A 14144-nucleotide genomic window follows, 5' to 3' on the forward strand; every position below is an offset into this window, starting at 1 on the left:
CCCTCTTTAAATAGTTGATGAATTTTACACATATAAAGAATCTGTTAAAGAGTGCAAGTACTTTGATAATGATTTCACAAAAGGACATATGCTGGTAATAATGGTAACTAACATTTAACATCTAAATACAAGCTAATGTATATTTAACAGGCAATTAACATGGCAAACAAACCATGTTTCATGTGGTTGCCCTTAGAGAAAATGAACTCATTTGGTCCACACTCTTAAAGTTATCTGGGTAAAAAAATTGAAGCAGTTAGGGCCAGAGTTTTTGATGAATTTCTAAAATGTCACCTGTTAAAAAGTAAAAGCAGTACATCAATGACGTATCTTGTCACATGACCTCAGTATAAAAAACATGGCCTGGTATTTGGAGCGATGAATGAGCACTGAAGGACAAGTCAAAAAAGAATGGAGACAGAATGAACTAAAACTTGGTTGTGTTATACTTTCTTGTTCCATGGTACTGCTTTCACTCTGTAGAATTTTGTACCCAAAGGAACTTTGAATCTGTTTTGTGCCTACAAAAAAAGAATAAAAAAATTAAATGTGGAATTATTCTACTGATTTTTGTACTTTTAAGCTGAAACTGATTCCCACTACTCAGTATTCAGGAGACCCTTAGGAGTCTGGCAGGGCTCTGGACAGTGTGGATGCAAATACCCAACCCACTGCTTGCTCAACTCTTCTGGTTCCCCTACTCTTGCTATTCACTGACTCAAAAGAAAAGCAGGAATAGCAGAACTTAGGACAATTTTCATCTAACTTCTTATGCAGAGAGCATTTGTCATGACTGTTAAAAATACTAAAATATACTTTTTTCTCTATTAATCACAGATGACTTCTCATTACTATTTTCTTACCTTTTTTGCCTGGCAATACTCCTTTTCCATCACTTTTCCTAGCACCCATGGTCTCCTAGATGCACCCGATGCTAAAGAGAAAATGTATTTAATATTTTGGATAAGCAACTACAGGTACCAGGATATTAGATTTTATTTTCATTAATAGCAGATTTTTTTTAAACAGCTTAAATAAACAAACAAACATTAAGTAAGATCAGATTTAAATGCAACATTTTGGTGGCCCTTAGAAGAATAACTTGCAGTACCTAGGCCAACACCAATTTTAACCTATCACAAATACAACTAGTGTTCTGAATTTCACTTTCCCCACTTCCCTGATGCAGGGATAGAATCAAGACATAGTTTCCTGAAGCAGTGAGACAGAGACAAATGAGTTCCTCAGGCAGTTGTTAATTCTTGATATTTGTTTTATCTGCAGTTTTCTTAGATTTGTGATTAACTCTATTCAGCAATTGGTAAGGACCAGAGCAAGCCAAATCCATTTAAAAACAGTGAATTAAGTACTCACAGTAACATACAAACTGACATGGCTTTTATCTTATGTATGTCAAAAAACAGTAAGAAACGTCTACCATATTTCACAAAGCTATGTATATGCACTACTAATGCCATAGGTCAGAATATTTTACATCTGGAAGTAAGACAGGCATTTTCCCCTCAGGTTTCACAGATGACATATGGCACAGATCCTTCAGCAGACTCACAATCCAGTTAGGGCTTAGTGGTCTTCTGGAGAATACACAGTTATTCAAGATCTATCATCTTTCATCATAACTGCATCTACAGAGAGTCTGCTCAGGGAAATTATTTGACACCTGACATGCAATAACACAGAAACTTTCACTGATAAGTTAGAATTAATACAAATTTTCTTTTGACGCATATTCTAAGATGTTTTTACAAAGCTGGCAGCACAGGTGGGTTTGCAAAAAACCACGATTGTTTAAAGACATTTCCTTCAATCCACTTCATGTAGAGCCCATGGTTTAGTGCAAAGCATTGTTATTTTTCCTCATTTAAAAAGATTTCAATTTAAAAAGATTTCAATGCTAAGTTTAGATAGCTGCCAAAAAAAGCCAACAAAAAGCCTTGAAAATTATGGGATAAAAAAAGTAAATGTGTCATCAACTTGAACATAAAGAAATACTGGAAGTCTTCTCTGAAAATATTATAATAAATACCATTTTAATTTGGTAATATGAGCAAAAATATTGCTTGCAAACTCCCATATACTATTGTCTACATTTTTTTATTTATTATTTATGCTGAGTAGTTAAAGCAGCCCGATGGGAATGTTAACATACTCTGTGTGTATACCAAATAGGCATATTCTCCCTCTTTTTTTTTTCCCACAGCTTACTTTGAAGATGCAGACATTTTTTCCCAGTTTTCCAAGATATTAACATCTATATAAATTTTTAATTAAAAACGTTCTGCTTTGAAAAATATTTTGCACCAGAACAAGTAGCAAAAGCTACAAAGATAGCTGACAACTCTTACATTATTCTTGTATTTATCATATACACATAAAAATCACTTAGTGTTAGAAAGTTAAGATTGTCAGTTGTAAGAGGAGATAATTAGAAAAAAATCTGACACTTACCACACTCACCTGGTTTGAGATCCAGTGCAGCAAGGGACTCTGAGTGCAAGAAATACAAGGTTGGACTAACAGTAAACAACACGTAGTTGTCATGCCTTTCATCCAAGATTATGAGTACCAAATCGCCAACCTGAAAACTAGGGGAAAAAAGAAAATCACAGAACTTAACTAAACAAAAAGCACAGAAGCTTAAAGCTACATTAATTACACTACATTTTTTCCCCCATGTATTGCATGAGACAGACTAGGTTGAAGAGCAGCAGGCATTTCCATGTGCTATGCCAACTCATATACATTTCCTATTTTCTGAGGACAACAAAAGCAGGCTACCTTTAAAAAATGTTTTTGAAATGTTCTACACCCATCAGGTCAGATTCTTTTTCTCAAAAGAACTTTCATTTTTTCTTTAACACAATCAGAAATAGCTAACTAAATGCTAGTGTTTCAATTTTCTATTATTTTTATTCACTGGTACTTAAGGTAGCCATCACTGTAGTGGTGTTTAAAAACATTTTTTTGTTGTTTTAAACTGAAACAAAATTGAACACAGAAAAATACAGCAAGAACATTTATGCAGCTTCCAATCTTAAAATTTTAAGCACACAAGACAAGTAAGGGATGAAGTGTTTATCTTTGATCAAATGATAAAAAGCCAAAGAAACACTGTGACAACTGTATATAAAACATTTTATAATTCTGCTTTTCTGATACCAGGGTAATACAAAAAACCAAGTTCTCATGTGAAGTTTCAATTACAGAATTCAGAGAGCAACTTCTGTCTCCAAACTTCTTGTTCCACAGTGTAAAGTACTGCGAATAAATTATTTACCCATTAATGAAATGAAATCTAAATTAGTGACAAATTAAGCATTAGATCACAAGGGAGCTCTAGGAATAAATATTAGTACTCCACTGGGGATGAGGGAGGAAGTGCAAAAAAAAGTGAAAAACTTCTCCATAGAAGGAGACTACAGATACACAGACAATCGAGTAAATCTAGAGAAATTTAGGTCATCATCTTTAAAATTCATTTTTGGATTAAATAAACAATACTCCAAACTTTTCTGCCTAGACTTACTATGAAGACAGGCTATATTGACTTAAAAACATCTCTACTGGACAGATGAATTCTTCTTTCATACCATTTTCCTCCTCAAAAACTACCAAGACACTTGGGACAATTTTCAGATGCTACAGAGAAAACAAAATTATTCTTCACATCCTGATCTTGTTACAGCAAAAATTAAAACTGGTGTAATTCAGAAAACATGAATAGAAAAATCTGTGCAGGTTTTCTCTTTCTCCAAAGATTTTTTTTTTTACTATTCTAGTAATATATTAGCCTAATATTAATTGAAAGTTGTCTGTAGCTTTTACATTTTTCAAGAACACTTCTTTTTCCAGCAACAATTCTAAATGCGGCTGCTAACAGATCGATAATACTTAACAAAATGTTTCAGTTATTTTATTCCATTCAGTTAGAGTAAGACAAGAACTTGGAAGACTTCAGGAAGGTAAGACTTCTCTTGAAATTTAACACAGCACTATGCATATTCAGGATGAACAGATTTCCTTTTTCTTAGACTTCAAGGTTACAAGTAAACAAAAAAGTAATCTAAAAAAAGCCTCAGAGAATTCTAGAAATCCTACGAAGTACAGAATTGAAGAAAGTCACTGACAGAGAATTCAAAAAGGCATTTCATTGTTTATAAAAAGGTTTTATAAAATTTGATTTATGCTCAACTGGGACTGTTCAAGAGCTGATGGCTAAATTATAGTGATCTATGCAACCTTTCACCACAGAGCAAGAACAGCAGAATTATAGCATTAACTGTACACTTAATTTATTGCAAGCATATCCATCTGTTTATATGAAAATTAACATGTACTTACTCTCTAATTGCTATTTTTTCAGAATGTCTTGAGGATACTGATGACATGCTTTGGGACATCTATAAAAAGAGAAAAAGCTGTAAAGTACTGGCAAGCTATGATGAAATGTACATTGCAGGTAAGAGTATGGCAAGATGATTTTTCATTGATTTCAAACAGTGCCTAGTCTTGCAGATTTTATACTCACTCAGAAAACCCACCATACTTTTGTGATCCTGTTCTATAGTGGGTTTGGTTGTTTCTGGTTCAGTTTTGGTTTCTATTATTGTACTTTTTTTTTTAATGGCTGCCTTTGATTATAAATGTTCCTGCATAACTAACTTCTCCCTCATTATTTAAAACTTGGAAGAGCTTTTCATATCAGTGCCAGTGAAGATTTACTCTGAGCATACACAAGACTTATGATAAAACTGTCCATTCTAACAGAGAAGTCACGGGCACCAGAAAAGGCTGATGGCAGAACACCAGAGATTAAACATGTTTATTGCAATTAAACTCTACATGTTGAGCTCAAGAGAGTCTCACAGTTTTTCTACAGTCACAAAATCTCAAGTTTATTGTAATCAACAGGGCAGCACTCCCTGGAACAAAACTGAAGTCAGATTTACTAAGACCAAACAAAAGTTCAATTCTCTAAGGTCTTGGGCATAAGAAATAGCTCCTATATGTATATTTGCTTTTTTTTTTCTGTTTAAATTAATAAAACACTGGCACATGTAACAACTTCAATAGGACAAGCTAGACCTAAAAATAAACAGAAGTGCACACAAAGTTTTTACAAGGACTGTGATAAGAAATGACAATGGGTAATTAATGCTACTTCTATCTCTGAAGGAACACCTATCCCCTGGGCAGGCAAGTAGCTGGGGAAGCTGTTCAGACATAAATGTATCAGTTCCAGTACCCTCTGGTAACCTCCTTACAACATACAATTCATAATTGCTCCACAGAAACTCTGACTAGAGGTCCTGCAGTTTTTCCATCCATTCCTACTTCCTGGACCATTTATACATGCTATTCAAATCTAGATTGCTCACACTTGAAGTTCAGCATGTGATTTTTCAGCTGTAACTCAGATATTGTTCCCTACAGAGAATTTCCTTCCTATTGTCAATCTTGCCCCCTGCCTTCCCCAGAGGCAGTACCAGCCTGTTTTTGTATGAGCCTGAAGCCTATCCACAGCTCATTTTCTTCATTTCTTCAAAGAATGGGTCCAAATTGAATGCAGTGCATGACAGAATGCTCTCAAATTTTGATGACACTTTCAGCAGTTTTCTTTACAGGATCCAACTTCAGAATTTTGTTTTTAATTTTTATTTTTTATTATTTAAAAAAAAATTTTAGAGGCTACCTTTCTTTCTTGAAAAAGTCACAGCTAGCATGAAATTTGTCAAATTTGTTTAGACTGTTTACAGAAGAGTTTGAGAGTTCTCCTCAGATATACAGACCAGATATTTTCTTGTTATATTTTCAAACTGGAATAAGTGTTAAATAAAAACACAAAATAGCTTGATTTCTGTAGTTTTCCTTAACTTCTAACTTCAAGAAAACCAGAACAAACTAGAATGCTGAGAATAATTACATTAAAACCTAGTAAGGAATATTTTATTAATACAATTGTAATAGCCTTTATACAGAAAAAATTGTTTCGTTTCTCAATAACTCATTTACTATAACAAAAATCCTGTAATAACATTCCATGTATTAAAATGAGCTCCTTTTTGGTCCTTGTAGAAGTAACCCACAAGTTCTTCTGCAAAAGCCAATGACCCATGAAGATTTTCTTTTTCACACATAATGCCTTCTGAGCTCCTTATCTGAAGTACCTCAATAGAAATAAACACGGGTATTGAAGTGTTGATGTATACCTCAATTTTAGAAGGGCATTTAAAAGGAGGGGGAGAGGGAAAGAAGGATGAAGAGATAAATGATAAAAACTCACTATGTAAAAATTCACTTTATAAGTAAGGAATTGAAAAGCTATAGAGTTCCATTTAGAAATCAAATTTGAATTGCTTTAGAGACCAAAGAACCAACAATTTCTCCTACATGGCTTTGTATTAATCATAACAAGAATAATCCTCTATTTGTCTCATACACACTGTTTCTTCCATTTTATTTTACTCTAATATGACAAGAGATCAAGGGTTTGATTCAGGAAATCTACAGAGAGGTTTACAAAACTGTCTGGGTGTACTTTGAGTTTTTATTGTAAAAATTACACTTAAATAAATTCTGTGTATTTCACTGACATTCTGAATTAAAAATCATCCTTGAAAAATTATACTTTTAGATGCCTTGCAATCTTTCCCTACACCTGGTATGAAGTCTAACTTCTCACTACAGAGGTACCAGTTCCTACCAAACTTTTAGGTATCACCTGTCAGTTAAAGAAAGTGTGATCTCCATGGCCAGTCCAACCAAAGGATGTGCCTGTTTCCTATACACATAGGAATTTTTTAAGACTTAAAATTGAGACCTGCTAGCACAGATAAAGTGGGAATAAATAAAAGGAGAAGAATTTATACTACAGGAATCAAGGGCACTCTGTCACTAAATTATTTTTCCTTCCATAGGCATTTACTGTAGCATTTCATATGGTGGCTGCCTGCCACCAGCTAATAGGCAGAATTACAGTTTCACACCTTACTAAGGTGGCAGGTGCAGTTTTCCCAAAACAATCTGTAAGTTATTGTTAACACTCCCAATTATGCTTAAAGTGTAGGCATATTTGTACTCATGTAAACTGGCCTTCAATCTACTGCTGCTGAAAACTGAATCAGGGTGCCCCGGAAATTACCACCCCATTACCCCAGCTCTGGATGGTCTGTGTTCTTTGGGAAGAAGTCACTTTTCAATCCTGTGAATCTTTTTCCATGAGAAGACTAAGCTCATGTAACCTCTGGAAGGTTATCACGTTCCCTATTCACCTCTAGCCTTAACACTTTAAATATTTTTTAAATAAATAAAAAAAATCTTAGATATTAACAAACTTAACATTTTTAAGCTTTTCTTACTTTTTTATGAGACTTAAAAATGGATTGCACAAATACTTACCAATCTTTGATTTAATCTCTTATTTTCCTCTTCTTTCAACTGCAAAGTCTAAAAGAAAACCTTAATCTGATTAACTGGATATTATACTTCATAGAGTACAAACTTTTTTTTTTAAAGTTCTAATATGACTAGAGCCCAACTACTTGTACAATACTACATCCTTCAGTTCTAAAACAATTATCAAAGCATCCTTTGAACAAAGACATGCAAAAAACCCCTTCAAGTCTAGAAAGTATCCTAGTGATACAAACCCCCATGCTAAGATTGTACCTGCATAGTCATATTTCTCTTTCAGTTAGAAAAACACGTAAATAGAATAGCAAAAGAAATCTAATACATTATTATGTTATAGCTTCTACCCATGAAAAAACCTTTGCAATCAAATGACATAAAAAAGCATGTATGTGCTCATAGTCAGAAACATCCAAGCAGTTGCTTCATACAGTGTCACAATCCATTAACAGAAAGCATTCCTGTTCTTTATTTGGTCCCAGATTTCAGTCCAAGTGATCCTAAAAAGCTGGAAGCTAATGATACCTTTTTTTAAAAAAAAAAAGGTCAACTTCAAAGACAACTGAGATGAAGTTAGATATGACTGGCCAATTAAAAATTACTAGAATCTGAAATACTCCAGCGTAACTACTAGAGGTCAATCTCACATTTTACCAAGAATACAGTCTATGAGAAAAAATTACCCATTTTTATGAGAAAGTAGCAAATCAACCTTAAATCCTGTTCAGCTGTTTTGTGTTTTTTAATTAGAAAAAGAATTTGTAACTTTTTTCCCCTATATAAATTCTCTGTATCAATGATCTGTCACTCCTAAAAAGAGTGACAGATCAGTAAAAAGAGTGACAGATCAGTTACTTGTACTAAAGCCCAGATGAACCTAACAAGGATAGGCCAAGAGTAGTTTTAATAGTTATCTTGAATTACTTCAGTGAATTACAGTGATCCAAAAGTACAATAAAAACGATTCCCTGAAATCATATTTATAATCCTTGCAGACACTATGATGCATCAGAGCATATAACTGACCACAGCACTTCACATGTACATACTTGTAAGTACTTAGTCATAAGTACATAACCTGACAAACAAACAATCTACTCACTCTTTCTAGCAACATTATCCTCTGCTTTTCTTCAGACATATGAACATTTTCACTAAAAAAGAAAGAAAATGGAGAGATCAAAAACTAACCTTTTTTAGTAATCAAAAATTGTCTTTTCCACACTCACCTGTTATCTTCACTTAGTGAGGAGTGTTATACATTTGCTAGCACAGAAGAAACCGCATAGAAAGACATTTAGGAATCAGCATCGGTATTTCTGGATGGGGTTTTGGAGTTTTTTTTCCTTTTCTTTAAACCAAAGAGGTTCTTTGTTGCAACAAGCCAGTGAATTTTCAGCCATTGATTAGTTTATCAAGCTATATCAGGGCATTTCTTGGTATTTTGCATTGTTTTTAAGACACCAGGATGAAAGATACAGCCCCACATGCTTTGACAGTTAACCCCTGATATTGCAATTCAGCTCTATCATGTCCTATTTTCCTGGTATGTAGCTCAAAAGCTACTGGGGAGTATTCTTAAGTGCCCTGGTACTCTCTGGTAGAGACACTAATGTGAACTTGCTACTTGTTGCCTTTCATCTGTGGGATAAACTGAGTACCGGAGCATGATAAAATAAATGCTAACATCCCAAGTAATTGCTTAAGAACATAAACAGTAATTCCTAAAACAGTTATAATGTACTTTAAAAGCAGTTTAAATAGGGAAGAAACAATGATTTTCTAGTCCAACTGACTTGGTTGAGAAAACAGACAAGTTTTGGGATGAAACATGCTATAAATCCAATCAAAATTATCAGAAAACTAACAGATTATAAATAAACCATACTAATCATTACTTCATTTCAGTTAAAAGGCTGTTTAGCTCTCATGTAATAGGAAGCAGTCAACAGAAACCTGTGAAAGTTTCTGTCTAATCATACCTTGGGTCATAATTTTTTTGTTCACAATCTCACCTTAAATTTTTTTTTGTACATCTGTTTTGAGAGTGCAGGGCTAGAATGATTACTATAAGAAACAGCTCTTTTTTTAAAGATGGGGTACTTCCTGGTTTTATTATCAGTGCAAGTTTAACTTGGCAAGGACAAGTTTTCATCTTTATTTCTACAAAGCAATTAAGTGCTCTGGGTGTGTGATTCTGGGTTAGGCAGCATTGGTTGTGATGCACACTGACTAAAGTCAATGTAAGTACATCTAACTATTTTGCTCTTGTCCTCTGATAAAAACCTTGCTCCTCTTGTGTGTTTGCCTGTCAGGTTTCTTACTTCTGTGAATGGTATGGAGGAGAAGCCTGGGGTTCTTTAAAATGCTGGTAGCATGAAAGTGAGACACTATTCAAAAGATGTGTTAGTAAAATGCAGCCTCCCAGCTCATTCACCATTACAATTTTCCTTCTGTTTGACTTAAGTTTTGAATACTTAGGTATATTCTTTTACATGATGATTGTAGGGCCAAGTTTCACCTTGAAGCTGCACACTTGAAAGTCACCAAACCCACACATTCCTAATGATTGTGACACCACAACTGTATGTACATGTATGTTTAAAAGAATATTTACAGGAAGAGCATCAAAGGCAGGAGAGTTAAACACACTCACCTGTACTTCACACTCCCCAAGAGCACACATTTCCAGAACAAGAGCATGCTTTATTTCTACTCTAATGCCCCATACTTACTGCACAGCCATCATACTGGTTTCCATCGTGGAATCCATTCTCCCCTCAGCCCCAAAGTCAGCAACCAATCTCTCTGTGTCTGTGGGCACATCAGCTGCACAGGCTCCACAAGCTTCTGATGCTACTGCCAAGTAGGTTGATGGAGAAAAATTACTACTTCTCAGTTTATTAACTTCTTCTTCAAGTTTCTTCTTCTCTTCAAGTAAGCGAGCTCTATCTTCAGAAAGTGTTTCAATCAAATCTAGGACAGAAATAAACGGAATTTCTTTTAATTACAGCAGCACTAAGGATCAAAATCAATCTGCAAAGAATAGAACAGTCCTATTAGAAAAGATGAAACTTCTTCAGAATCTTGCTTACCCTTATCTTTTTCTTGCTGTTGTGTAAGCACTTTTAATTTGTCACTAAGATCATTAATTATGTTTTCTTTTTTCATTTTCTCTCTTGCCAGAACAGTGTTAAAGTTGGTCTGAAAACAGAAAGGAAGTATTACTGAAATAAGGAACGTACTGTAAAAACGTAATGCAAAATAGTACAAAAAGACAGCATGCATTTCAGTTTTCTACAATAAAAGAAGAAATCAAAACTTTTTTACTTATTGCTTTGATGAAGAAATAAAATGCCAGTACATTTTATTTTTATGTTTTTCTTTAAAATTTTTTTGTAATTAATTTCATTTTTAACCCTCTCATTCCCTCAAGCCTGATACATACAAGTAGTATAGTAAGAAATAATTTTAAGAAACCATAAGTTGTTGATTTTTCTTTAATACAAATACTTTTTATTCCAGTTAATGTAAATTACTTGAGCATTCTATATTTAAAACAGTTACTTGAAGGGTTCATATTATTAAGATAAAGCTGAACTGCATCCAGATATGTTACATCAAATGAAAAAAAATACCATTACCAATACACTATAAACTGAATTAAAAATACATTTCAAGTCATGCATTAATTCTTCAGTGAACAATTAATTATTGCAAAAGACACACAGGAATCCTGGTTAATAGCTTGAATAGGTGAACATAAGAAGTGGCCAGCATAGCCTTCAGTACCAGTCTAACAAATCTTTCCAGTTCTTCAGTCCTTCTACTGATCACTGTGCCCTTTAACTCTTAGGGTGCTGCTGAAGAGACAGACAAAACCTACTAACAACCATCTATTAAAAGGATATTTCAAATTACTTTTAATTCTTCTGTGACTTTGAAGATTCTCTTGATATATGCCTATCAACTCTTAAAATGCAAACTATTTGGTGGGCTACACAACTTACATAGGGCACAGCAGCCTTTGTTATATGTCTGCATAACAAAACTGTTAAATACACGTATATAACAAATATACATATATATAACTTTGTTATATGTCTACATAACAAAAGCATAAGTGACACCTCTAAGGAAACTTCCCAGAGGAAAAAAAAAAAAACAAAACCCAAAAAAGACAAAGGCAAGACTAAATAGCCAAAATATTCAGTAATCAGCAGAGGCAGTGAAGTAAACTGTCAGCACTGACTGTTACACCCTTTTTCTGGGTTTGGGGTATTTGTTTGCTTTGGTTGGGGTCTTTTTTGGGGTTTATCATTGTTTGTTGTTTTTTTAAAAGGTTCCAGCTTTCCTTGGAATTTGCTGTCAATGCCTCAGAACCCTCCCTTCCATGCTCTGCTCCAGAAATGAAGAATACTATTAGATAATGAGGAAAATGGAATACTAAGAAATATTGGAAAAATAAATCGAATTATTATCAATCTAGGAAAAAATTTCCTATTAGATTTACTATGTAAGGCTAACTTCAGCATTAATGCTTGCAGCCCAACTGCAGTAAGACCCCTTTCTTTACAGCCATCTGCAATTTTGTGTTCCCTACTCCCTGCATCAAGTGATTCATTGCATTCATTCACCAAGCTGGCTGATCACCACCCTTGTCTCTTTGTCCTTATTTGATCCTACCACAGCTACAGTAAGGAGAAGTGCTTAAAACAGAAAATCCTTTCTCAGTGTTTAAATGCAACAAAGCTGCAGATAATAGCTGTTACTAACAGATTTAATTTAAGAACTTGAGACTCCTCTACAGAAACTAAGAGGCTCAAGATGTTTTGAAAGGAAAAAATGTGTGGATACAGATGTAAAATAATAATCCAGTGCAATGTGATTTTTCATCAAGATAAGGACTACACAGTGGCTTTAAGTTTATTACTTAAAATGCAACATACATTGTTTGAACCTCAAAATACAATATATTTATGCTTTGAACCTCAAAACACCACCTGTCCATGATAATAAACTTTAAAAGCTAGTGAAATACTAATTGATTCCAGATCAATTAGTATTTCAAATAATTAATTTAGTGTTGTCCACAAATTTTTTAATACCTGGTCTCTTTCTGCAGTTGAAGAAATGAATGAATATAGATTCCAAGCACTTAAGCAAAAGAAGTCACAAAAATTGATTCTGGATTGCCAGTTGTTTGGTAATTGGTTTCGCCTTCTGGTTTTTTTTTTTTCCCAGTGGAATTTTTTTGTTTGTTTCTTTGTTGTATTTTTTTTTTCCTTAATGCTTAAATGTTTGACTACATTAACACATCATATCCTGGCTTCAGATAATCACACAAGTTTAGAATGTGGAAGTGTTACAGAGCAAAAGAGAAAACCGTACTCTAACTTCAAAGCAGCAAAAGAACACAACTGTCCTGGAAGCAAAAATAATTTTTAAAAAAATCAGCTTTACCTGCTGCTCTGCAGTGAGTGATGTTCTGATGTTCTGCATTTCTTCATTTTTTCTTTTCTCTTGTTCTTCAAGTTGCTCTAAGAACTTCATTTTTTCTTCCTGAAGCTTCTCCTGAAGTTCAGCGACTAAGTTTGATTCAGCAGATGATTCAGCAGGAGGACTTAAAAGAAAATTTTAGGCTTTAAATGTGCAGCATATACCAAGCCCCACAATACATGAAATAAACATACACACAAGAAGTCAGACGTTCATTTTGAGACATTATTTCTGAAATATTTACAAAATACTATATTACAATTAAACCATTACTAACTTCAAGTTCTACTTTTTAATCATGAGCATCTCACCAATTCTTACTTGGGCTTTCTCTGTTTTTAGCATAGCATGCTGGCTTTAATTTTGAAGTTTTGTGGTGGGAGAGGACTTTTGTTTATACTTTTAGTAATGCAACAGAAAGTCAGGAAAGTAGTAAAAAGAAACTATCAACTTCACAAAGATACTAAGTATGTCAAAATGCAAAGCCTTCAGAAATATCACATAAGGAAAATAATTCAGCAGAAATCTGATGCTAAGGAATCCAGATGTGAAACTCAAAACTCTGGATTGCAGAATCTGGAGGACAGCAGTGATGATCATATAGGAAGGAAACCATCAACAGTCACAAAGACGGGATAATGACCTTAAATGGCTTTTAAAACAATGTTACATAAGCCAAGTATTTTTGCACCACTGATGCAAAAACTAACTACACTCTTCTGTGCTTTGGCTAGAGTTATCAAGAACACCTCTGAAGAACTTTAGAATAGAGAAACTCTGCTGTTGGGCAACAATTGTGAAAAATTGTATTATTTTAAGTTTCTATTATTCATCTGCACCAGAATCATATTTAAACCATATTGATATTACAACTAATCATATTTAAACCCAAAGCTCTTAGCTGAACTAAACCAAAGCAGAAATTGTCTGCCTCTCAGATGGATTGCCTGGAGTACTGCTTGCAAATGACAGCCAAGTAAATGATATTGTTGTTCTGCAAAGGATGCTAGCACATTACTAGTTTTTATACCTCATCACTGTACCAGGCAGTAAGTTTATATATTTAATCTGAAAAGCTCTTGTCAACTACAGCAACAGTGACAATGGCTAATGGCTTCATTATTTTCAAGATACCAAAAGCACATATCTTCAGATTGGGGTTTCTTTGCAAGCAAACACTTGCATTGCTTTAAGATGACAAAGAATGTACTTAG

At 34.0% G+C, this 14144-nt stretch overlaps 1 protein-coding gene across 2 annotated transcripts in view; it reads right to left on the reverse strand.

The window, feature by feature from the left end:
* Positions 1–333: 333 nt before the first annotated feature.
* Positions 334–14144, reverse strand: part of RB1CC1 (RB1 inducible coiled-coil 1) — a 64905-nt gene continuing 51094 nt past the window's right edge. The window contains exons 16-24 of one of the 2 annotated variants that reach the window (XM_066563107.1): positions 12895–13054; positions 10527–10635; positions 10167–10407; positions 8534–8585; positions 7420–7467; positions 4363–4421; positions 2479–2606; positions 864–934; positions 334–521 (exon numbers count right to left, since the gene is read on the reverse strand). In XM_066563107.1, coding sequence (XP_066419204.1) covers positions 444–521; positions 864–934; positions 2479–2606; positions 4363–4421; positions 7420–7467; positions 8534–8585; positions 10167–10407; positions 10527–10635; positions 12895–13054 — 946 coding nt within the window. In that variant the 3' untranslated portion in view covers positions 334–443. Of the gene's footprint in view, positions 522–863; positions 935–2469; positions 2607–4362; positions 4422–7419; positions 7468–8533; positions 8586–10166; positions 10408–10526; positions 10636–12894; positions 13055–14144 lie in introns of both variants that reach the window. The other variant, XM_066563099.1, reaches the window with a different exon arrangement.

This window comes from Molothrus aeneus, chromosome 1 (genome assembly GCF_037042795.1).
Source record: "Molothrus aeneus isolate 106 chromosome 1, BPBGC_Maene_1.0, whole genome shotgun sequence".
Lineage (NCBI taxonomy): Eukaryota > Metazoa > Chordata > Aves > Passeriformes > Icteridae > Molothrus > Molothrus aeneus.